The 22,319-nt window shown below is 33.5% G+C and overlaps 1 protein-coding gene and 1 long non-coding RNA gene across 5 annotated transcripts; one reads left to right on the top strand and one right to left on the bottom strand.

Annotated features, from left to right (window-relative positions):
• The first annotated feature begins 277 nt into the window (after nt 1–277).
• LOC106663204 (acyl-protein thioesterase 1) lies at nt 278–21,203 on the top strand. 4 transcript variants are annotated; one of them, XM_024225754.1, is made up of 8 exons: nt 278–296; nt 17,908–17,985; nt 19,807–19,838; nt 19,900–19,965; nt 20,031–20,182; nt 20,241–20,383; nt 20,444–20,608; nt 20,681–21,203. In XM_024225754.1, exons 2-8 carry the CDS (start codon nt 17,935–17,937, stop codon nt 20,726–20,728), a joined length of 657 nt encoding a protein of 218 aa, XP_024081522.1. In that variant the 5' UTR covers nt 278–296; nt 17,908–17,934; the 3' UTR covers nt 20,729–21,203. The 4 variants fall into 4 exon arrangements, with proteins under 4 accessions (XP_024081522.1, XP_024081521.1, XP_014243352.1 ...); XM_024225753.1 differs by lacking the exon at nt 278–296 and adding an exon at nt 16,042–16,113; XM_014387866.2 differs by lacking the exon at nt 278–296 and adding an exon at nt 16,110–16,282.
• On the bottom strand, nt 1,204–22,319 carry LOC112126512. Its single transcript, XR_002910011.1, has 2 exons — nt 21,488–22,319; nt 1,204–1,662 (listed from the first exon to the last, which is right to left on the bottom strand). It is a non-coding gene; the product is annotated as an uncharacterized LOC112126512 (long non-coding RNA).

Below are 22,319 nucleotides of genomic sequence, written 5' to 3'. Positions count from 1 at the left end.
AAATAGTTTTACATAAATCAGCCCATAGGCAATATTAGAGATGAACGAATACGAGAAAACAGGTTTACGAGGGTAGGGAGAAAACCAACAGATACCTTATCTTAATAAAATGAGTCAATATGAAATATTTCTATTGTTTCAACTCAGTTATTGTCATAAGCTGGCATGACCTTTCGTAACTCTGTGTTTATTGAATCTCCATTTAATAATACGTTCCTTCAGGATCTTAGGAAATTCTTGCTGAAATGCTTTTTTTATTATAAAGCACAAAGGCTTGTCTGACTGTTGATTTATAAGTAAGTAAACCTGCTTTTAGTTTTTTTTTAATTAATTCAGCCAAGATTTTTACTTTAATATTTAGCGTTTCAGTAACGTTCAAACATAGTGCATTTGCATAAAAAGTTTAAACCTTTTTTTTATTATTTTCGTATAAGAAAACTTAGATTGAATATGGTTTTTTTTTTTTTTTGTAAAAAAATTATGACGAGGTTTTTATTTAAATAGAGAAATAGAGAATTTTTTTAACTTAATTCCTATTGGTTTTATTAAAGGAATTATTTTTCTAAAATTGCCATAACAGACTATGGCTAAAAATTACATATTTATGATTGTTTTGCAGTTGGAACTTTAAAAAATTTAACTTTTTTTTATCAGTTTCATAAAGGTCAAAAATTTTGAAATGTTAAACAGTTTTTAAACTTACAGAATTTTCTGAGTGTAGAGTGACGAGAAAAAAAGGGTTAAAACGTTGACAATTCACGCGTTGTGGCAGTCACTTCTTTTTAAATAGTGAGTGATGTTAGAACTGACACGTTTCAAACGTCCACTTCCTCTTACTTCATATTTGTTTATTTTGACTTTTCAATATACTAGTTTATTTGAGAAGTTTGTTAATTCTCATTTATGGATATCTTGTTTTAATCTATATAGAGTGAACAGTCTTGTTAAAAAGAAGAACAGTGACGTTCGATTTTTTTTTCTTCAGGAAAGGATTTTATCATTAAGATAAAATTAATAACGTAACAGAACAAATAAATCTATATTTCGACAAAAATATGTATAAATTATTTTGAATTTTGTAAAAATAAAATTATTATTTGCTAGGCAGTGATATGTAAATAATTTTTAGTAGTAATACTGAAGGCGGTATGGGATTTGCGATCGAAGGGTTGAAAGAAAAATTTAAATAAAACATAATACCAGTCTTGTAAAATTGATTTCTGTCAACTGTATTTGCTGTGATCTATTTATAAGAAATAACAGATCTGTAAGCAGGAAGGCATCGTTGTTGGTAGGTCGTGATGTAGGAAGTGCAAGAAGAAGGAAAATGTCAGCGTTACTGTCTCTATTGCATCGTGGATTCACTACTCGACGATATTTATTGAAACGAGGGTGGCCCTTTTGGCAGGTCTGATGACACAGGCACAAGCGACGGGGAAGGTCTCGTTCCTGGTGAGCCCGGAGTTGGGGTACGTGACGCTGATGACCGAAGTCAGCTCCATGCAGGTCGACACCTTCTCCTCGTTGAAAACACAATGATCACCCGCAGAATGGCATTTCACGACCTCGATGTAACTCGGCACTCTGAACTGGTTGAAGTTGTACTTGAGGTCGTAAGGGCAGCTGGACTGGTTCTGCGCCTCGTACAGGGACGTCGAGTACCTGTAATGGAGCGGAAGAGGTGACGGCCAAGCGGAGCTGATAAGAATTAAAAATAAAAATCCAAACATTTTAATAGACTCTACTCCTAGATTACTATGGGCCACCTGAACTGCGAAGGATGATAGGCAAGTGGCGGAGTCCAGGTTTATACCAGTCACGCCCCCTCCAATTCCCTGGAAAATCAACGCAAACCTACTTCCGTTTAAAACACAACCTTTATTCTCTTTGCTGTGATTTTGACGTCAGACATTTTTCGGATCGACGCGCATAATAATGCACGATTCAAATAAAAAATAATAATTAAAAACTTTATGCATAAAAAAAGCCTTCGGGTGGACATATTCAGAGCAATTATGTTTCACATCCACATCAATTTTAAACTAATAACAATTTAATAAATTCCTATAATAAACAAGGTTGTACACACACTAAAATTATGTTTTATATATGGGCATAAAAATAAATCAATCATCTACAGTTTGCACTATCTACAATATCTCAAATCTCAAAATATACGTTTTCCAGTTCGAAACAAGAAAATGTTACAAAATTTTATTTAGCGTTAAATTGGACATGGATAGACTNTACAAAAACAAAAATCCTTTTCCAGTAAGTAGGTCAGAAATTAAAAATTTTGAAAAATACAATTCAAATTTGTTGTAAGCTCTCTTTAAAGCCTTTAAATGTGAATTGTTATAGTAAATATGAATATAGAAAAAAATAGACATTTTTGGACTAGAACCTGTTCAGTTTTTTCTTCGATGTTTGTAGACCCACATAAAAATTCATAATGTTTTTGCATTTTATACAAATTCAACGTTATGACAACCCTTATAAAGCAGAATATTTCTTCTTTCAGCCTAGGGTCAACAATTTTTAAATTTTATTTTATTACAAAATAACATGGCAGGATTGTCTTAAATGAGATTTAGATAAATAAATACTTACAAAAACCAAAATCCACTTCTAGTAAAGAAAACCAAAAATTAGTTTTTCAAAAATACAATTCAAACTTGTTCTAAGTTCTCTTTTTAAAGCCCTTAAATATAAATTGTTATATTAAATATGAATGTAGCGAAAAGTAGACATTTTTGAGCTAGATCGGGTTCAGTCCTTCTATATTTGTAGATCTATTTAAAAATTCGTAACTTTTTTGTATTTTATACAAATTCAACGTTAAAACCCTTGTAAAGCTGATATTTATTCTTTCAGCCTACGTCAACAATTTTTAAATTTTATGTCATTACTAGCAAAAAATAAAGATGAAATCAACAAAATCTCTTCAAAAGTTTTATTTTTTTAATCTTAGGTATTAAGTTATTTACGTATACTAGGTTCATTCCACTAAGTGTAATTTATAGACTTTTAAACCACTATAAAATTTCATGTATATCAGTGGAGTAGTTTCAAAGTTATCACAATTTGTGATTTTTTAAATAAAAAATTGAGGAAAATTTGAGAATTTTGTTTAATTTCTCAAAAAGTTATAATCAGGGTGTTTTTTGGAGGGGGGTTAGATTCAGGAAACGAATATCAATTGGTTTTTTGCTAAAAAAAATATTTTAGCCTACTTTGCTACGGCGTGCAGTGACACAGAATGTATTGCATTTCAATATCTACTAGAAAAATACTATGGCTAGTTGCCAAATACACTTTTGACCTAGTTGCATCAATAACGGTCTCATCAAATATTGCCATCGTTGTAATAAAAACAACTTGATTTCGTCTCTCTCATTAGTTTCAAATATTATGCCTCAAATCCCCTATTGATTGGAACAAAACCTGATCCAGTCGACCTCACAAATCACAAACAGTAAATTACGAAGTAAGTTGAAAGTTTCAAACTGAATTTGGCAATATTAGGACAAAACATGATTTCATTAATCTTACAACTCTCGAATAGTTTCAAATCCCATACTGGACGGACAAAAGCTAGAATAAAACTGATTTGATCAATGTCAAAGTCGCAAAATGTAAATGTTCACACTGAATTTGGCAATATTATGGCAAAATATGTCTCAGAAAAATTGTTCTCCCTTGACTCTGATGGATCGTAAAATAATGACATAACAATACGCGTAATTTTATAAAAATTGATTGGGCATTATAATTTAAATTTAATATAATAATAATAAAATACAGAGGCGACAGTGGCCGCAACGGTTTAGGCGTTGACACGGCGCTCATCACTGTAAGGTAAAGGTCTCGGGTTCGAATCCAGCGGCCCTGCATTCGAACCCGACTTACTTACAAATGGGCTTTTTTCAAAAACACCGGCTCCCTGAGAGTTGATATGGCCTCTGCTGTTTCGAACCCTCGTAAAAAAAAAATAATAAAGGCACTTTATTTTTTATAATCCAAATTAAATTACATCTACTAAATAAGTACGGCATAGAAAATTCCGTCTGCCGGAGATGAATGAAAGCATAAAAAGGTTAAAAAAATGTGCAGAATAATACAAACTTTGAATTTTAAAAAAAACTTCCAAAGAACTTAAAAAACAAGAAAATGAACCATAAGCCAAAAAAGTGATTAGCAAAAATAAGAACAATAATAAAGAAAGCAAATTGAAATTAAATTATACAAACACTAAATATTCATTTCATTGACATAAAACTATTGCCATGCATGTCTACAAAATCCTATAAGTGAAGTTAGCTCAAAGTTTAACTTGTTAATTAATCAGTCTCGGAATTGGGAACCGCAGCCTAGGTGGAACACGCGGATTTCATTTAAGATTGTACATTGTGCAATGAAATGGAACACATCCTCTCTGACCTTAGAGTTACATAAAGTGCACGATGCAGAGAACCCCTCCGACCAGGGGGTGTAATTTAGCCAAAGCAGTTCACATCTCATTTTAAACAACCACCCTAGGTCATTTAGATTTGCGTACTGATTAGACTCAGACATGAGGTCACAGTGAGAAACAATGATCAAGATCCCTATTAAACAAAGAGCTACTGGATGCCAGAGCTAGCCTCACAGAATCCTCTCCATGACGAGTACACATTGCTCTAAGGAGAGAGTCAAAACTAGTATTCCATTTGGGCATATTAAGGTTTAAGTTATGAGGGATGGAAAATTTGAAAAATACTGCATGCCAGTGGGAGTACCAGCAACTGTTGTGTGTTATTACCTCTAGAGCAGTGATTTTAGGAAGTCAAAAGTCAAGAAGTGGAAGAATTTTCAGGATATGCTTAATATAAAGCTTCAATGTAGATAAGATCAGCAGATCCATGGATGTTTCTAAGTACAAAATATAGTTAGGGATTGAAGACGGTCGGCCAAAAAACTTTTAGACTTCAGAAATTTCTCGACTATGTCGTACTTTTGACAGTTCAAAACTTGGCAAGCATAGAGTAACACAGTTTCGCTCTCAGTAGAATCTTTCAATTAATTAATCATTATGTAAGGTATTGGTTAAGATAAAAAAATCAGTATCACGAGTGGGATTCGAACCCACGACCTTTGGCTAAATACGCCGCTGCTTTACCACTTGAGCTATCGTGACTCCGATCCACTCGACTTCCCATCTCAACCCAACCTTTCGAATTTTCCCTCCTTTTTGCCATTTTTCATTTTCAGTAGAATGTTATTATTTAACATTAGGGAAACCCAAAATTGATTAATCCTATCTTAGCTGTAGATGATACCAGCTTCAAATTGAAGTAAAGAGTAGGCGTAAGAGTAACTCCAAGATATTTATAATGGTACCAGTAATACATTGTAAAAAAAATTGGGCAAGTCTGCCACTCTAATAATGAGCACCTTAGATTTGGCGTGGTTAACAGTCAAATTCTATTTCTTCTAAAAATTTTATGTTTATATTTATTCTGCAAACCCACTCTTTCATCCTTTAAAAACAACACATCATCAGCTTATAGTAAAGCTATAACCTTAATAGAAATGATTGGCATTGGAAATTGTCAAAGATGGTTGTTTGAACTTTTTAGACCTAAAACTGTCCATAATAACTAACCTGTTAGAACTAGACGTATATAGAAAACCCACAACTACAGACACTATGATACCAGCGGATTCTTCCCACCTATGGTCCCAAAAGGTTGCTGGTTTCATTTGGCTCATAGACCGGATGTTAAAACTTCCGCTAACACCTGATAACTATAATAAAGAATTAAAAACTATTAAAACCTTAGCAAAAAACAACAGGTGTCAAGAAATATTTATTGATAGGTTGCTGGTTAAAATAATAAAAAAATTAACTTTAAACGAATCAACAATAGGACTCAGCCACCCCACCACAAATGAATCATTAGGTTTCCGTTGTTTGCCATACATTGGTGAATTATCGGAAAAAGTAAAATTTTTAAACAAGAAGGTTTTAGAATAGCTTTTAGAAGTACGGGTTCACTTAAAAACATCCTCTCAAAACCTAAAGACAAAGTAGACAAAAAGCGGGGTTTACCAACTCAATTGTAATGATTGTGATATTAAATATATAGGACAAAGCGGTAGAGAAATAAAAACAAGAGTAAAAGAACACTTGCCTAAATCGAGCAAATTTTCGGAATTTAAGGACCATCTAAAAGAAACAAAACATAATTTCAATTCAAATTTAAATACAAGAGTGTTACATAGTTTCAACAAAGGGAAAGAACTAGATTGGTTTGAGAAATTTGAAATTAAAAAATGTAAAATTGAACATGGTGATAAATGCATTAATAATATAACAGATTTTGATCTACCTCCCATTTTAAATATGTACATAAATAATATCAAACATCCAAATAATTAAACTAATTTATTTTAATTGTTATTATTTTTATAGTAATTTAATAATATTAAGTATTTACTGGTATAATATTTATTTGTGTTATAATTTCCGCGTTTCGCACGTTCAAATTGAGCGCCATTAAAACAATCAGCTGCTAATTGGAAAGTCGCATTGGCGGAGGTATCAGCGGGTTCACTTTGGGACGTGGTTGTAGAAGTCCTTCAACCTGATGATGAGCTAAAAGGCTCGAAATCCGGATCGTTGAAAAACAACTTACTGTGAGTAGGAACTATCTTTTTAAAAAAAGGAGCTATAACCTTAGTACTGCCAACTCGCACAACGCATTCTAGTTCAGAGGGAAGATCGTCAAAGAAGAGAGAAAAAATGGTGGAGCTTAAAATTCATCCCTGTCTAACTCCACAAGCTATAGGGAAAAATCTGAAATTCCCTCCTTGGCAGCAGAAGCAGCATCTCTGAATAAGCTCCTTAGGATGTTAACTACTTTGGACAAAACTGGGGGCAAGTCTGCCACTCTAAAATGAGCACTTTAGATTTGGCAAGGTTAACAGTCAAATTATATTTCTTCTAAAAATTGTATGTTCCTCTGTAAACCACTCTTTTATCCTTTAAGAACAGCACACAGTACAGTACAACAGTAAAGCTTTAACCTTAGTACTGCCAACTCGCACACCGCCTTCCTGTTCAGAGGGAAGATCGTCAAAGAAGAGAGAGAAAAGGATGGAACTTGAAATACATCCCTGTCTAACCCCATAAGCTTTATGGGAAAAATCTGAAATTCCCTCCTTGACAGTAGAAGCAGCATCTCTGAATAAGCTCCTGAGGATGTTAATTACTTTGGACGACACTCCCAGGCTGAGTAATTTATATATTAATGCATTTCGATCCACTCTGTCAAAAGCAGACTTAAAAACAATAAAAAAAATACAATATAGCTTCTCTTGCATTTGTAAAATTTTAAAAAAAAATTATCAATTGTGTACCCTCTATGGAACCCAGATTGGTATTCATTTAAGTTCATTTAGTTGTTGTCTGTGTTGTCTAAGCGATTCAAGATTAGGGCTGAAAATATTTATATATAGATATGCCTCTGTAATCGAAACATCATCAGGATCGCCTTAAGCAGAGGAAAAATTAGATATATTAAATTTAGTATACCTATCAAAAACTAAACTAAAAAACAAACTACTTGGAGAATATAAATGTTGTTTCAAGTGTTTTAGTTTAAGTAAATCAGAGTAGATTTGAAATTCCAAAATGGTTGAAAAATTCAGAATTTTAATTTGTAGAGCTTTTACACGGTAGTCTGGTTTGCAACCTGAAACCCGGACATTGCACGCCGCATAATACTTGGTGAATTACGGCTAAAGGGACAACTTTCTGGGGGAATAATACATAGTAAACTATATGGTACTCGTAATGCCTTCAGCGGTAACTTTCCTCGGCGTATTAATACTTGTGGATTATTAAATGTTGACGTCTTGAGGCCTAGAAAGAAACTAAGTCGGTCAGAAAATAAAGCCGGGTTTATCCTTAACGAGATCAACGAACTTTAAGGACTTGGAGTAAATCTTTTTTTTCTAGAAGGCGAAGAACGCACAAGAAGGCTTACGGCAACAAACTCGAAGTTTTTGATAAATAATCTAAGCCTTTTCGGTTATTGGTTTTTCTTGTCAAATGACGGCAATTACTAAGCCTTGAAAAGATAGCGATTTTATAAAAAGAAGATTAGGATGAAGAGCGACAGACTCGATGCCAAATGAACCCCCATTATCAAACTTTTAAAAGCTGGCTTTGCTCAAAAAGATCATTCGAAGATATGTTTCCAGAGAATGTAATCTCCGTCCAATATTGTACACAACGCGATGAAGTTGGCGAAAGATAAGTCGAGAATTTATATTATTGATTTATAGTATTGATGATAAATGGATGCTAGGATGCGGGGTTTGTGCTCCCAAGGCACTGCAGTCTTCTGGCTTGTACCTTCCTAGTTTCCTAGTTCAGTGCAAACGACTCAAATTTCTTCCCAGAAGTAGTAGATTTTTTAAATCCTAGATTGAGCCATTGAGCGGTTGCTTCTCATTCTAAGATGACATGGGTAGCTGTTTCTTCCTCCTCATTGCATAATCCGCAGATGGGACCATCGTTATATATGCCCGTGTTGTATAGATGTTTTCTCAGATGCCAGTGGCTGGTTAATAGTCCTAACACACCTCTGAGTCTACCCCTCTCCAATTTTCAGAAGTGAATTTGCCAGTTCTTGGTGAGGGTTGGTTATAAGTTTACTATGTCTAGCACCGCTAGAGTTTATCCACTTCTCCTTTTATTTTGTGATGTAGGATCCTATATTTGTTTTTGTTATTCTGAGTATTGGGCGTAAGGTCTTGCAGATCCTGCTCTGGCCAATGTTGCTTTTTTATTACCCAAGATTTCTCTGTACCTTGCACCGAATATTTCATCGGGTTGTTGTGTTTCCCCAGGATTTTGGCCCCAGGTTCATTCTGGATCCATTCACTTTCAATTTTGATGTGATTTGTTTACATGCTAATGTTTTAAACAGCTGCTTGGTATCAGATCTTATGAGAATTTTTTTTTCCCAGTGTAACCTCTTTCAAGATTTCCTAGGGCACAAACGTCGATTGCTTGTATTTCTGCTTGAAAATTGAAACCGAAGTGTACTTCCCTAATGAGTTTGATTGCTCATACCTTGGGCTTTTACAAAAAAATATCCGATCTGGTTCCTTCGATTGTTTTGAAGCCATCTGTATACCATATTGTGCCTGATACTCTCCTGAGTTCTTCCTCTCCTTTATTACAGTCCTTTGAGACTTTATAGGATGTTGTGAAAAATGTTTCCTGGACTATTATCAGATGACTAATGTCAATTATGTCTAGAAAAGACAGAGACAACTGAACACATCCTATGCCCTGCAACTGTATCATTTCTTGATATAATTACTCTAAAAATTCTTTACTTCAAAAAAAGAGGCCTATGTCCTCTTTTGGACTAGTCCTCTAGACCTTTCTCTGCCAGGTGTCTGATTTTTCGTTCCCAAAATTCCTTTGCGACCTGGCACCGAAGATATCATCAGGTTGTTGTGTTTCCCAAGGTTTTGGAGATTTTGGATTCACTGACTAGTTTTGATGTGATTTTTTTTACAAGCTAATGCTGCTTGGCTATCCGATATTATGAGAATTTTTGTGCCAGTGTAACCACTTTTGAGATTTTCTATGGCAAAGGTTGATGGCATGTAGTTCTGCTTAAAAGCCCGAAGTGTGCTTCCCCAATGAGGTTCATTGCTCCTAGTTTGGGCTTGTATAAAAAATACCCGATTCTGTTACTTTGTTTGTTTTGGAGCCGTCTATATACCATATTGTATCTGATGCTCTTCTGAGTTCTTCCTCTCCTTTGAGACTTTACAGGATGCTGTAAAGAATGTTTCCGGGATCATAAAGTCAGTACCCATTTCTAAGAATGTGTGTCTGATTTTGTTAATTGTGGTTCTGTGTCCGAATTGTTAAGTTCCCATCCAATTTGATTGTTTTTGCAGCCTAAATGAGCTTTTGCTAGCTTCACTGGACCTGGACCCAAGTTTCAGTCGTTCCATAGCCGACAATGTCAGATTAAAATATGATTTGATTTCCCGAGTAATTTGCAAAGTAATATTCTAAATCCAAACTGGATACGGACATATTAGGACAAAACATTATTTAATCGTTAATTCACTAATTTCGTGGTCCGCTTGACCAATTAATACTTGACAATTAATTAAGGTTTTTAGTTGAGATGAAAAAAAGCTAATGGCACGAGCGGGATTCGAACCCACGATCTTCGGCTAGATACGCCGCTGCTCTACAACTTGAGCTATCGTGACCTCGATCCACTCGGACTTCAACTTCCTCGTGCCATTAGCTTTTTTTTCATCTCAACTAAAAACCTTAATTAATTGTCAATTATTTAATTAGTCTCACAAGTCTCAAATCGTTAAGTTTCAAGTGGCAAAATAAACTTGGTAATGTTAGAACCTGATAAGTCGCGAATTCTAAATTGGACACTCCCCACAACTAATCGAAACACAAACGCTCGAATCCTAAAGTTTGTGTTTTCTAAAATTGTTTTAGACAATGTGTAACAACTAGAAAAAATTCAGTTTTACATATTTTTGACAAGTCCAAAGCTGTGAAGAAATTGTGAAATTGTTGCGAAATCAATAAAGCCAGGTAGAAAACACAATGTCTGTCTTGAAGGACTGCTATTTGATTAACTTTTTTTTAAATTGATCAACACTGGACTAGAGTTCTAATCTGCCCTTCACTCTACTCCAGAGTAGAGAATCCATTTACTACTTTTTAACCGAAACACCCATAAAAAAAAATAACAACAAAACAATCCGATTAGCCGGTCCGGTCATGATAAGCAATTATCGAACTGTTGACAATAAATATACTTTTTCAATTTTTTTTTCAAAGAATTAAAATCAGCGGGATCTTTATTAATTGGGACATTGTTTTTTTACCCCCACGTCACGTTATTTTTAGTTCGGCTGATAGTACGTCAATCGATGGAGGTGAGAGAACCTAATCTCATTTGATCATTTATATTGTCTAATCTGTAATAGAACGGGCCTTTTGTCTATTATTTGCGTCGCTCTATAACAAAAGGGCTTCCTGCGCGATTACGCAGTATTAAATGACGCCAGAATGAGGACCAATAAAAAAAATCTACCGTACTTAACGCAAAGCCGACTTTACACTTCTTCAAATATATAATATACGTGGAATGTACAATGGTCAATATATATCAGCAGGGAGTGGAACTCAAAAAGTTCTTTTTTCTTCCCCCAAGTCAATGGATAATTGGGAAAATATTTGATTTTTATCAGCTTCAAGTTGTATTACATTGGTTTCTTCGATTTAAATTAATATCTCTATACTGTCGGCATTTCTGAATAGTTGTGTGTTTTGTTCAAAAATCGATAAGATAAACGTTCCTATCTTCCTATATTTTTCCCCCTAATGCAAACCCTTTTACTTGATTTCGAAAAGTATCTGATTCTTTCGTTCTCGGGAAACGGTTAAGAGTGAAGCATTGCCCTGCCCCCCTTGTTCAGGCTCTGGTAGTAATGAGAAGAAGGGGTTAATGAAGGTTCATTTTCTCCTTGAACAGGACATTGTTCTTTTTATCCTCCCTGCTAAGTCACCAACTCGGTTCTTTGTAAGGAAAAGTTATTCTTTCTTTTTTTTTGTTGCCATCAAGGGTAGTATACACCCCTAAAAGGTTCGTTAAGGTGGCATAAACACAAGGTGTTCAGGAGTTGTGAAAGTCACCATGATTTTCTTAAAGGTGTTGCAGAATGAAATTACTTAATTGAAAAATTATTCAAAACGTTCACAAAGTTCCTTTCCCCGTCTCTATCTATCTCTTTCTCGCTTATCTTAACTCAGTTTCACTTATTTTCTNCACACATACACACACACACACGCTGTCTATATAGCACTGTATAGCACTCTCCCCCGTCCAGGCTAACTTAATTGTTATATTATTATTTTAAAATAATTCATTCCCAATTTTGCCCAATTAACGAAACCACCCAAGCTAAAATTTAAAAAGGACACCAGCCATAAATACTGAAGAAATCGAATTTAAAGAATGTTTTCACAAGTGGAAAAATATTTTGACAATATTTTGACAAATGCACCAATTCTAAATATATCCCGATTTATACTAACTTTTTAATTATTTTTATGAGCTTATTCTTAATTATATAATTACTCAATTAATTATACACGATTTTTCGAAATGAAAAATTTGTGTCACAGGCGGGATTCGAACCCACGACTTTCGGCTAAATACGCCGCTGCTCTATAACTTGAGCTATCGCGACTTCGATCACCCATGCCACAAACTTTTATTACAATGGGAATAAAACGGGGAGTCGAAATAGGAAGTTTGTGGCACAAGCGATTGAAGTCACGGTGAGCTCAAGTGGTTAGAGCAGCGGCGTATTTAGCCGAAAATCGTGGGTTCGAATCCCGCCTGTGACACAAATTTTTCATTTCGAAAAAATCGTGTATAATTAATTGAGTATCCCGATGTATTATACCTTTATTAAAAGTTTTACATCAGTGATTCCCAAACAGTGCGCCGCTGCTTCCCGGGACGCCATGACAATTTATTATAAAAAATATTATTTTTATCTTTATAACAATAAACTGTTTTATTTTTAACTAATGATCATTGATTTTATGAATGTAAGAATAATATTCTACTTGAAAAGAAAAGAGTCCTGTAGGTTAGTCTTTTGTAAATATAAAATTATGACTGTGATAAACCTGTACATTTATACCACGTTATCGTATATTAAGAAAAACATTGTAAATTATATATACATATAGATATATTTCTGCATATATACATATATATACAAACTCAAAACTAAGACTAATTTTAGTATCCATTCTGTACAAAGACTAAAATTAGTTTTAGTTTTGAGTTTGTTGGAGTCAAGATATTTAGTAAACACATGTACATATAACAACATTACCTGCAAGGGTCTTTAAAAAAAGAGTTTGCAAATTGCAACAAAACAACCCATTTTATACTCTGAATGAATTTTTTAACGCAGACGTATATAACAAAATGTAAATCTTGTTCACGAATAAAAAATATTCATTCATTCATTGAAAGGGAATTGCTCGCGATCGTACGGCGACTGAATATTTCCATATATTAGCCAAATTTTAAATGACCACCGCCCGTTACAACGGTTACTATATTCTCAATGAGAAAACCAAATACGAAATTATTAAGATGTAGATTGAAACTGGGACCTATCTATGACGCTTTGTCAAGAGTGGAAATAAATACCAACGAAACTTCTGGTATAGACGGTTTAAATTATAAAAGTGTAGAAGAATTGTTACATGATTTATTTCCCTAGTTGCGAGAAGAAAATCTAACCGAGTTTGAACTAACTGACTGATTTGGAACAACCGATCGACGAAATAGTAGATAACGAATCCGTGATAGTCAATGTTGATCCAGACGAAGCAAATGATCCGAACGAGACGACGCGACTGACGTTGACGGCAACACTGTGATCACAGTGCCCATAATAGATGGACCAGTTAATAAAAGTATTAATCAAATTATAATAGACGAAGTAGAATTAGAACCGGCTAAACTCAAAATTATGTATTCAATAATACAAAGACCTTTTACAATTTATAAATACGTATGTGGTCCCAAAGACTAAGTACGGCTTATACTTCGAAAATGACATTTAAGAAATATTTTGTTCCACACTTTCTAAATAGTGGCAGGCACAGAAACAGGCAAAAAATGCCACCAAATTGATTTTTTTTTTTTTCATTTTCTCGATAAAGGAAAATTCTGCCTTAATTTGTCTTGTTGTTTGTACCAATAAATATTTGTTTATGCTGTGTTTTAAATTGGAATATCAATTTTCATATTCGGCGCTCGTCGCTGTAAGGTAAAGGTCCCGGGTTCGAATCCAGCGGTCCTGCATTGGAACCCGACATACTTACAAATGGGCGTTTTTTTGTTTTTTTTCAAAAACACTGGCACCCTGAGGGTTGATATGACCTCTGCTGTTGCGACCCTCGTTACAAAAATATTTTTAAAAGAAAATATTCTCACATTCAATCGCCTGTCTTAATATTCTTAGCATCGGCTGATTTATAATATAATTTGTATCACCATGTTACACATAAAATAGGTCCTTAGACCTAGAATGAAAAGTAGGAACTTTAAACTGGATTAATGATAATGAGTAGGAACAACAACATTATTTAACAACTATACAAAAAAAAAGTCACACACCAGTCTTCAGTGTATAATCTATGCCCTTAGAATTGTTTCAAAAGTATGAGGATCCCGATAAATTTTAAATTTGTAATAAACAGATCGAAGAAAATTAATCTGTACAAGTTCAATATGAGCAATTCAGGAGCTATAAAAGGGACTCCGGACACAGCCGTGTGCAATACATTTTCAATACATCCATTATATTTAGTGGTCTATTGACCAGATTATTTCATTCAATTAATTAATCTTTTTATGTAAGGTTTTGGTTGAAATGAAAAAGTTAGTGTCACGAGAGGGATTCGAAACCACGACCTTCGGCTGCATAGTAGCTGTCGTGGGTTCGAATCCCGCTCTTGAAACTAACTTTTTCATTTCAACCGAAACCTTACATAAAAATATTTTCAATACAGTCACATCATTAAAATTTATGTAAAAAAACGCAAGACGAGAAAATGGAAACCCCAGATTTTAAAGAGGAAAATAAAACCGAAAACCCCTATTTTAAAAACTGTCAAAACAACTCAATATTCATTCGTCTATTAAAAAACGTCCGAGGAAGTCGCTTCATCAATTTAACATTTTTTTAAATTTCCAACTTCGTTATTATTCTTTATATAAGGTATTAAAGTAATTAAAGTATATTAGACTTTTAAATTTATCGGATTTCCATTTGGATCTATCCATGGCATTAAAAAAATAATAGGAAATTTTTAAATGAATACTACAAACAATTTTTCAATTAATTAAGGGTTTTAGTCGAGATAAAAAAGTCAGTGTCAAGAGCGGGATTCGAACCCACGACCCTCGGCTAGATACGCCGCTGCTCTACCACTTGAGCTATCGTGACTTCGATCCACTCGGACACCAACCTCCCATCTCAACCCAACCTTTCGAATTTTCCCTCCTTTTTGCCATTTTTCAATTCTTCTTCAAAATTCGAAAGGTGGGGTTGAGATTGGAGGTTGGTGTCCGTGTGGATCGAAGTCACGATAGCTCAAGTGATAAGAGCAGTGGCGTATTTAGCCTAGGGTCGTGGGTTCGAATCCCGCTCGTGACACTGACTTTTTTTATCTCCACCAATACCTTATATTAAGATTAATTAATTGAAAAACGTTATTCGGTCAATCGGACCACGAACTCTTGGTACAACAAGTACAACTTTTGTACCTTCAATGAAATCCGTACAAGTTTAAAACGTTAATTTATCCATAAACCCAAATATTTCATCAAGCTTCCTGCTGTTGAAATAAAATGACTAAATGAGCATAAGTTTCAATAGGTATGTAGAAAATATGATTTTTTTTCTTTCTTAAGAAGATGGCTTGCTTCATTCAACTACACTTTCTTATTAAATAAGTGCTGCTTTAATGAAACAAAGTATAAACTTATAATATTGCTGGTCATTTTTCTCAGTTTTCCAGGCGGAAAATTAGCAAAAAATAGAAAAAAAATAGGCTAAAGTTTTAATATTTGCTATTATATATTAATTATTGTTATACATGCTTATATTATACATGCTTCATCGTTTTTTCTAAATAACACGAAGACAAGGAAAGAAATGTCAAAAGATTTTCACTTGTATTTTAATGACGAATAATTTGATCTTGGAGTAGAGTGGTTGTTTGTGCCTAATTTTTTTAGAAATTTGATTATTTGGCCTCGACTTTCTAGAGTCCTATAAGGAAAGGAGTAGGAGACATTCCAATTAAATACTCGCTAAACCTGCTTCGTTATTATTTCTACGTTGCTACTCCATTCGCATTTCTCATTTCCTGCCTCGAAGAGCTTATTATTCACAGTAGAAAAAAAAATGAATGTGTTCGAAGTTCGTTTTTTTGTTGTAATAATTCAGTATTTTTTACACGAGGTAAGATAAAATCATGTGTCTAATAGACAACATACACCACTGACATACACAGACATGTACAACATACACAGACAAAATTCAACACGTCCGTAATGCTCGGAGCATTAGAATGGATTCGGGTGAGAAAGTGCAAGAGTCTTTCCCTTGGAAGCACTGCCACTACAGGCTGGTAAGATGGCCACGTACTAATTTTATAAAATACCCACTGTAGAAATTTAAAACACATGTTAACTGTAAAACTGGATTCGAAAATTTGCTCTGTTTTCAAACTCTGTTTACTGCCTGTTTTCGCATGTTTGAAAAGTTTAGATTACATATTCAAGTTTTACGATCCGCGTTATGGATATTCAGTGTACTCTGAAACATCAGTGAGTATTTTGTATTTTTTTTTCAATTTTTGGTTTTGCTTAGAATATTTTTTCTAAAACAACTGCACCCAGGAAAGCAAAAACCACTAAATCCTTCCTTCTTTGTTTAAATTATATGCTAATACAACTTATCCAACTTGAATGTAAATATTAAAAATTAGTTCATATAAGTTTAGCTGTCATAATTGACCATATTAATTATTTCAATTAACTCTTTTTTTATTATCTAAGGTCTTGGTTGAAACGAAAAAGTTAGTGTCACGAGCGGGATTCGAACCCAAGACCTTCGGCTATCCGCTGCTCTAACCACTTGAGCTATCATGACTTCGATCCGCTCGGCCGAAGTTCGTCGGTTCGAACCCGCTCGTGACACTAACTTTTTCATATCAACCAAGACCTTAGATTTTTTAAAACTACAATTATACAGCAAAACAAAGATTTTTCCAATATTTCTTTAAAAAATTCCATGAAAATTTATATAAAAGTTTTACAGTTGCATACACCAAATAAAGTTGTAATCGATTAATTTTTATTGCTTTTAAATAGATTTTTAGTGTATTTATATGAATAAACTTTCTAGAAGTAGGCAAAATTCTACTTTTTAATCTTAAGGAGGTGTAATAATGATTCATTTTACAATATAGTCATTTTCCACTTGTTAATTATATCGAGTTTTCTAACTCAAAAAATTATAGTTTTTTCAATACCAAATAAATTTGATTTGTATATTGTTAAACCCTCTTCATTTAAAAAAGTACTAGAGCAAAAACATTTTTTTAAATAAATCATATCTTTATTTTTTAGGTTCATATAACCTCGTAGCTGATATACAAATATTAAATAAAATCATTATTTTGCGGCTTAAATTAATTTTCTTTATTTTAATTATAATGTACTCATTCCGGTTTATTAAAATTAACCGAAAAAAAACTAACCTTTTTTTAGTACATTGATGGACAAAGTTAACGTACCACTCGTTCGAATTTGTAATGAGTGCTTTAATCTGGTTTTTTGGTCCTAGGAGGTTGCCTTAGACGGACATGGGTCCGTTTGTCCTCGCTGTTCTCCCCTTTTCTCGTAGGGGGCCCTCGCTAATAAAACAGTCGCGAATTATTTTATAAACAAAGACTCTTTTGCATACAATTTACAATGAACCGTTTGCCGTATAAATTTGTTTTTATTGCATCTTTTTCCGCCCCGGTATAAAAACACACAAGTCTGTGAGAACTTTTATCGAGTCGGATTTCATTGTGGCAGCTCTGAGCTTAAAGAACAGTTGATCTCACCGTTTTACTGTTTAGGCCCAGCTTCTGTTTCGCTGTTCCGAGTCTAAAACAAAAATTAAATTAAAAATCTCCGAGATTTAATTGTACAAAGGGGGAAAACAATTATAAACTCATTTTATTGTTGTATTTTTATGTTGTAGTTTAATTGCGAGGTGAGATATCCCGACATGTCGACGTCTCCTGTCGTGCTCGCAGCGACCACCAAACAAACCGCAACTGTGAGTATTTCAATTTTTATAAAAACAAAATGTATTTTTTATTATATTGCTTATTTTATAAGACCAGCAGGACCCTGCAGTTTAAACTTAGATAAACTCATTAACGACATAAGCATCATTTAAGCAACAAGCAATTGAATTAACAAAAAAAATCACTTTTCAAAAAATCTAAAAAAAACAGCCTGTAAATTAATTTCAAAGTGTATTAAAAAACCCAACAGTACAATCTTTACAAGTTTATGTCAAATTCTAACCTAAACCCAACAAAAGTTAAATATCAAAGAAGCTTTTGCTTACAACTGATTATCCAAATCAGACTAAATCAATCAGTCAATCTAAAGACTTCATCGATATTCAACATTTGATGATGGAGTTCCACCAAAAAGTACACCAAACCTCAAAAAAAATCTACACCAACCCATGTTTTTCCTTGCCATATTTAAACAATCCAAAAGGTATTACAACCGTTCAGGCTTGAGTGTGCAGACAGTCCGTCCTTATTTCATCTTGTCAACTAAACATCTCTAGTATTCCGTATTACGTGACACTGTATGGACGGCAAAGAAAAATTCAATGTTACTTGTTTGTTTTAATTTCTTTTTGAATACGGGCAGGATTGCGAGATTTTAAAACAAACATCAGATTGCAGTATAGGGGATGCGGGAGACTCGGAATGTTAAAAGGTTTCTTGGCAAACCGTTTCTGCATAAGAAACCCATACGTGTTTGCTTACAGACTGTTCCAATTATCCACAGGAGAAAGTTTTTGGAGAGAAAAATCATGGTTGAAACACTAATATTACACACAAAACGCTAATATTAAAATTCCTTCAAGAATAAAGACATCAGTATACTACAAGTACAGAACAAGGGCTAAAATAGCTTTTCATGTGTTCCGTATAGTAGAGAATCTGTGTTTGAAGAAAACATCTTTTAGTTCCATCACTGTTTGGACAGTGCTGGAACTAAAAGAAGTTTTCTTGTTAAATGGCAGGAACAAAAGAAGTTTTCTTCAAACACAGATTCTCTATTATGGAGTTCCTTAGCTTGGACCGTATTATTTTGGACAAATTATTGTTCAGTATAGATTAACCCTTAACCAATAAAACAAAAAATTCAATTGGATTTAATTAAAAAAGTTGTATTTATAATTTTTTTAAAGAATTGAACAAATTCTGATGGTTTTAACAATTGTATTCTGTAATTTGGTCATTATCGATCATTTTGTCGGATCTAAATGATCTCCAGCAATCAAATTACAGATTATCACCCTGCAAACCACATGGAGAAATCTTACAAAATTTATGGCATTTGGGTTCGAGCAGGGTTTTAATGTAAATTAATAAGGAATCGGTCTTGTCCACCAGATATGATTCTATGTGTACAATTGTTAATATGTAGCTGTTAGCTAAAATGCACAGGCGTGGAATGATTTATCATAGAGGGTCAAAAAACATCTCAATGATGCTGGACACTTTGGCGTCATTAAACACTGTTTAGAAATATTCTTCAGGACCCGATCCAAAACCTTATAAATTATATTCTGATTTGTGACTTGCTATCAAATGTTCAAATTCATTACACACAATGGCACTATTATTCAATAGTTATACTTTAAATGGCTGTGACACATAGTAATAATGATTTTGCAGTGTTTAAATTAAACATTGTTTTATATTTTCAAGGCTTACTAAGTGTTTTGTAATATATTAATTATTTAAACCCTAAACCTTTTTATAAGAGCTTATTTAATCAACTAAAATAAAATTTTTATTTCAAAAGTAATTGACATAATAAACTAATGTTTTACATTTTGTTTTAGATCATATTCCTCCATGGTCTTGGAGACACAGGGTAATATTTAAAACAGTGTTTTATTATTTTTAGTTATTAATTAAAATTATGTATTTTTAAGACATGGCTGGGCAAGTGCGATCGGTGCTATTAGGCCACCTTTTGCAAAAGTCATCTGTCCGACTGCGTAAGGCTTTTTTTTTTTTTTTCTTCATAAGGAATTAAAAAATTTATTCATTTTTCTTTGTACAGGCCTACAATGCCAGTTACATGGAACAACGGTTTTAAAATGCCTTCTTGGTTTGATTTAAAAGCACTTGACGCTTCGACTGACGAGGATGAGGCTGGTATTAAAAAAGCTGCTGAAAACATCCACCAGATAATTCATGCTGAAGAGCAAGCAGGTATTAAACAATAATCCGCTGAATGATTAATTTAAAATTAACGAGGGGTTTTTTTAAGGAATAAATTCGACAAGAATTGTAATTGGTGGTTTTTCGCAAGGAGGAGCGCTTGCGCTTTATTCAGCGTTCACTTATAAAAAACCGCTTGGAGGTGTGATGGCACTTTCTTGTTGGCTTCCACTCCACAAACAATTCCCCCGGGTATGTCTAGCAGATATTTTTTTTTCCTTCTTTTGATTATTAAAGCATATTTTTCTGTAGCTGGCTGTTGGGAATAAAGCAACTCCTATCCTACAAGCACACGGCGACTGTGACCCCCTCGTTCAGTACAAATGGGGGCAAATGACTGCATCTGTCTTAAAACAACTAAACTCCAATGTCGAATTCAAGACATACAAGGGTCTCGGACATTCATCCAACGAAGATGTGGGAAATTATTACTATATTTTAACAATTACGTTTACAATATTTTTTAATTTTTTTTTTTTTTTTTTTCAGGAAATGGCAGACCTTAAATCATTTGTTGAAAAAATTCTAGTGGAGTAAATTTTCCTTTCATTTTTGCCTTTTGATCTTACAAAAAGCAACAGGGGAAACATTCAAATAATGAAAAATAATTGGGTCAGAAAAACAAGATAATCATCATTTATTAAAAGGATCCCTAGGGACTAGTAGAATACGTTTCAAAACATCATTTCATTTCTATTTAAGCATTAGAGCAAAATTATAGAAGCAGTGTTTGTTTTCTAGTCAAATACATTCCCTTCCACTGTAAATCTAAGCACATTACATTAAATGTTCTGAATTATTATGATATTACTTATAAATTATAATATGAAAGCTCTGTCTTCTTTTAAGCAATAATATCTAAATGAGTGAAAGCGAAACGCTTTAGAAATATGTAAATAATTCCAAAATTTCATCATTTAGAGGATCACATGTTATCTATTAAAACAAAATGTTATAAACCTAAATTGAACTTCTTTAGTTTATATTTTTTCAAAATAAATTTAACGGTAGGCTTATTTATTATTGTGAACCTTTGACATCCATAATTACAATAATTCTATTACTATTTGTAAACTTAATCACCCCCATTATTTTTTAAAAATTACTTTATAAATATTTATAAAAACTAATTTAAAATAAGAAAATTTTTTATGAACAATATTGTGTTTAACCAATATAAACATGAAAAGTTATAATCAATGATATAAGTAAATAACTAAATTTTAATTCAACAAATTGTGTTACTTTAACCAATAATTTACTATAATTCTATATAAAGACAGTTTTATCTCTCACCATAAACTGATTTTCTGCCATTGTCCTCAGCAAGCCAGAGTTTTTCTTGATTTATGATATTTCAGGCATGAACAGTTTTTCGCCTTGTTTCAAGTAGCAATGTACACATATGCAAGTTACACTGTTTCACTGGCTTAATACCATACTTAAATAATTTTCAATAGAGTTAAAGGAAAAATAACTGTCCAGCTCAAAGATCCAAGTTCAATTGTATGCTAATCAAATGAGAAAAAGACAGCTATAAGTATTTATTATAATTTAGCTTTTATTTGCATATTGCTTAATACATTTTAATTGGCTTTCCTTATCGAATCATTTGAGAATAACTTACAGATTGACACTACATACATACAGACCTTTTTAAAGCTTTGAACCAAGTAAACCTTGAGAATTGCTTGCTTTGACTCTTGGATCTACGGTTTAGATCGTTTCTTTCCAATAGGAAGCAAGTTGTGACAATCATTAACTACTACTAATTTCCATACAGGCACTACCTTGCAGAGTGTATGCTAGGTCTAGATTTGAAATCTTTGAAGGAGAGGACATCACCAAATACTCACCGAGATTAAATGGTCCAAAATCTTGGGGTTTGTGAACAAGTCCAAGATATTTATGCAATACACGTGAACCAACCAAGTCCTGGACCTTTTAAGGATGGGGTACGAGTCTACCCAGGAATTTAACCCCTCAGGTCTTGGTCACACACCCTGCATAATATATATATATATATTCCATACAATGAAATTCCAGTCCTCTCAGGAGTGGTTTCAAACTCGGGACCTTTACCTTACAGTGATGAGTGCCACATCAATGCCTGCCACTGATGCCCCAA

The sequence above is a fragment of the Cimex lectularius genome, unplaced genomic scaffold (genome assembly GCF_000648675.2).
Source record: "Cimex lectularius strain Harlan isolate CLEC.00 unplaced genomic scaffold, Clec_2.1 scaffold131, whole genome shotgun sequence".
Classification (NCBI taxonomy): domain Eukaryota; kingdom Metazoa; phylum Arthropoda; class Insecta; order Hemiptera; family Cimicidae; genus Cimex; species Cimex lectularius.
This window is presented reverse-complemented; position numbering and strand designations above follow the sequence as displayed.

Excerpts from the sequence above, each read along its gene's own strand:
- LOC106663204 (XM_014387864.2), top strand. The coding sequence starts at position 16,338 with ATGTTAACTGTAAAACTGGATTCGAAAATTTGCTCTGTTTTCAAACTC. Across the intron at positions 19,966-20,030 it reads AAAGTCATCTGTCCGACTGC|GCCTACAATGCCAGTTACAT; the intron begins GTAAGGCTTTTT and ends TTCTTTGTACAG. Across the intron at positions 20,609-20,680 it reads GACATTCATCCAACGAAGAT|GAAATGGCAGACCTTAAATC; the intron begins GTGGGAAATTAT and ends TTTTTTTTTCAG.